We start from the raw sequence: 3,857 nt of genomic DNA, 5'->3' as shown, positions 1-3,857 counted from the left end.
ACAAAGAGGTCTATTACATTATTAGATTAGTATGTGTTACAGTAGTGAGTGTATTACCTAACCATTACTGATTGTTTGTATGTACTTATGATTGCTGTACTACAATGGATTCTGTTATGATTGTAAAAAGGTTTTATCAAAACAATAGATGGTTAGGAATATCATTAGCTGCTAATACATGAAATAGAATTATTTATTAACCAGCAAGCATGAAAGTACCTCACATAAGTGAAAAATGTGTTTGGTACATGTACATGTTTGGCTAATACCTTGTATTCTTCTCTTCTGATATTCATTAATGTCCAGTACTGACTGTACTACCAAATCACCAGTACTAGATACTAATAATAATAATAATAATAACTAGATACTAATACTAATAATAATATTAATAATAATAATAATAATAATATGTCATATAATAATTATAGTCAATTAGGAGTGGGTGTAGCTAAAATCTGCCCCATCCAAAAATACACACCTTCAAAATTCAAATTATGGTAGAATTCACCCTTTTAATAATCTTAGTAGGCGTGTACAATTGTACATAAAGCCACACCCCTCACTCATTCTTTATTGTTATTATTATTACATATTCAATACACTCTGTATCTACTAATCTATACATGCACTCACTGATTTCAATAAATCTTGTATCACTGATTCTTGAACCACCTTTCCTCTCTCCTCCAAACTCAATTATCCAATGAGTGGTCTGTGTCACATTCCAAACTGAGAGAGAATGAGAAACTCTATTAGTGACACTGTCTGGTATATTAGTCTATATAATTAAAAATAATGATAAAATAATATATCTGGTTATTAAAAATGATTTCTCTCTCCTCCTCCTTTCTCCTCCATTGTCAATCACACTCACAAAAATGACACCAAAGGCAAGCTTCATGAGCTCTTTCTTAAAAACTACTCATAGCATAATCTTTCATTTCTTTATCATATGCACATGTCTATACTGACCAGTTGTACTGTATTAAATTGATTATCATTGAGGAGTGACGTACATGTACATGTACAGACAGACAGATCACAGTGGTACTGTACTAGTAGGACTTACTCATGCTCACCACAATAATATTATAATACTTACCAGTTCTTTCCATTCCATTTTGTTTATGTTTAACAACCAACAGTCATTAGTATTACTTCCGCCACCAGTTCCACCCACAACTAGTAAGTGTGGTCCTGAGCTACAGTTGATCAATACACTAGAATGACCCAATCTCTCCTTAGACCATAGTACTGATCCTCCAGGATTAGAAAAATTTGTACATTTCTAAAATATTCAAAAATATTTAATTATCATAAAACACACACAATACATTAACTAAAATACTTTAGGATAAATACCGTAGGACTATATACATGTATTCGCATGCAGTAATAATTAAAAATCATGGAAACCGAAATGCTATTTTAATTGAAAATGGTGCAACATTAAAACATTTATGTAAGAATCAAAAATTAAGACCTTTTCACCAAAAACATTAAATTCTGTTCCCTCAAAATTTACAACCTGTATGGTATCCATTTAAGAGCATACATGTACATGTAACTCTACCCCACTACTAAGGCCCTCCCTCATTGTTTAGACAAGTACATGTAGCTATTATTAGTGACTGGTTAAATTAGGGTTTTTAAGTACACCTGCAAGTCACAATTAATAGACACCCTAAGCCTACTTAAGGTAATCAATATTATACTAATAATACACTCACCACTGATGTATCAGTAAACTCAAATACATATACATCATTACTCTTTCTATCACCATCATAACCACCAAACAATATAGCAGTGGTATTAATTATTGATGTTAAAGTGAAGTCATTAATAGGAGGTGGTCTGTCTCCAGTGACTGTCGGTGAAGTCCATTCACCTAAAAATAATAAAAATAATATGAACACACACACACACACACACACTGCCCTCAAGTGGTTCCTGGGCTCAAATAGACACCCTCCATTTGAAAAAAAGATATATCTACTGCCCTCCATTAAATGACACATTATGATAAAATGGTGGAACACTACTAGTCACGTACACTATGGCTACCTTTGCTCAAGTCAATCAAGTCTACCTTAATTTGTATAGACTGTGTGGTAGCTCTTTATGGCAGATACCAGGCCCTTGACCTTGGTTTCAGCTGTGGGTCTGCTATCTGCCATAAACAATCCAAATACATCAATTTAAATACTGTATATAAATTTACAAACATAATATCATATTATACTGACCAGTTTTTAATCTGTACATACTGTATGTACTTCATTGCAACGTTGAAAATCACCACTTTTACTGTACTGGGCACCAGGTTGTGGTGGGGTATTATTAGAAGATGGTCCAATTCCTCCAATTACTACAATATAGTCCTCATCATTGACTTTTATTGCTATCATGCTGGAGTAGGACTTCTTCATAGGACCATGATGAGATGTAGTAGAAGAGAGTTCCTTCCAACTGAAGGCATCAACATTAAAACTGTATAAAATATAATGTAATAATTATCAGTAACTATTACGTTTACCTGTATAAACTATTATGATAACAGTCACTATGACCACAATAGCCTCCAAAAAAGAATATTTCATTTCTAATGACAGCAGCAGCATAACCACGGACACCAAGTGGAGGGTCACCAGTGGTAGGCTTTTGTACCCACTCACCAGTTGGTACATGACAGACCTCCACTACAGAACACACTGATTTCTTCTTCTCATTATTGTGTACTCTAGGGAGACAAGGCTGGTCCCCACCCCACATGTACAGGTAGTCTCCTACCTGTACTGTAGACTGAGTGATCCCTCCTCTTCACTGGTTGATAGACTATAGATAACAAGAAGGCACAGTAATACAGTGAATAGTTATAATAAGCAGAGGATACAGAGGAGTAAAGTAAGGGAGAGAATAAGAAAGAAAAGAGGAGAAAGTTAGTCACCTTCCATCTTCACAACACCATGGCAACACTGCAAATGACTGCAACGCAGTGAGCCACGCCCTAAATTTATTCATGCATGAGCATTCATGATGATTGATGTTTGTTGTTAGTTGCACCAAAATTTGACAAAACACCCTGTATTAGCTAGTATTAGATTATTTCAATTAAAATGACTAGGAGAGAAATCTGAATTTCCTCAAATTGTCCTGACAATTATACCATTTTTACTGTTAAACCATAATAAATTACTGCAACTATTACTGAATAATCTAACAAGATGAAATAAAAATGAAAATAAAGCAATTAACATTACTAATAATAACATAGTTAAGCGTGTGTGTGTGTGTATGTGCATTAAATTTATTTTACAATTTCAATGAATTAAAATCTTTTCTTTCGATACTTCTCAGCAAGCCTTTCAGCAACAGAAGCAAAGTCATCAGCATCACTGGCAAGCTTTTCTGTTTGTTCCTCAATCCTTGATAAATCCTCTCCTCTTTTATCAAGTTTCTAATAATAATAACAACAACAACAACAAAAAAAAATAATAATAATAATAACAATTGACATAATATTATTATCATGTCAAGTTGCAGGCATTCACATACATGTATAATGTAACGGTTTTATTATACAATTGCTGTACCTAAGACCATAGCTCATTAAAAACTTCTATAAATACAATGTACATGTACATGTACATCATTACAGTTCATGTCACTGACTATCAGCTCTATTGGATAAAGTGCATGGTTTGCCTCCAGCACAAGCAGCATTAAAGCCAATTAATGTCAAAAATTCAATAAGCAAAGAGGAATCTACATCTTCTGTTAGTTACTAGTCTTGCTCACCTTAATGGTTCGGGCCAGATTTTAAATACAATTTTATACATTGTAATTCTTAT

At 33.4% G+C, this 3,857-nt stretch overlaps 1 protein-coding gene across 1 annotated transcript; it reads right to left on the bottom strand.

Annotated features, from left to right (window-relative positions):
* Nucleotides 1-136: 136 nt before the first annotated feature.
* LOC109587157 (rab9 effector protein with kelch motifs-like) lies at nt 137-2,024 on the bottom strand. Its single transcript, XM_020003393.1, has 5 exons — nt 1,734-2,024; nt 1,106-1,291; nt 637-781; nt 255-341; nt 137-171 (listed from the first exon to the last, which is right to left on the bottom strand). The coding sequence occupies exons 1-5, from the start codon at nt 2,022-2,024 to the stop codon at nt 137-139; spliced, it is 744 nt and encodes a 247-aa protein (XP_019858952.1).
* Between the last annotated feature and the right edge of the window lie 1,833 nt (nt 2,025-3,857).

The sequence above is a fragment of the Amphimedon queenslandica genome, unplaced genomic scaffold (assembly GCF_000090795.2).
Source record: "Amphimedon queenslandica unplaced genomic scaffold, v1.1 AMPQUscaffold_12672, whole genome shotgun sequence".
Lineage (NCBI taxonomy): Eukaryota > Metazoa > Porifera > Demospongiae > Haplosclerida > Niphatidae > Amphimedon > Amphimedon queenslandica.
This window is presented reverse-complemented; position numbering and strand designations above follow the sequence as displayed.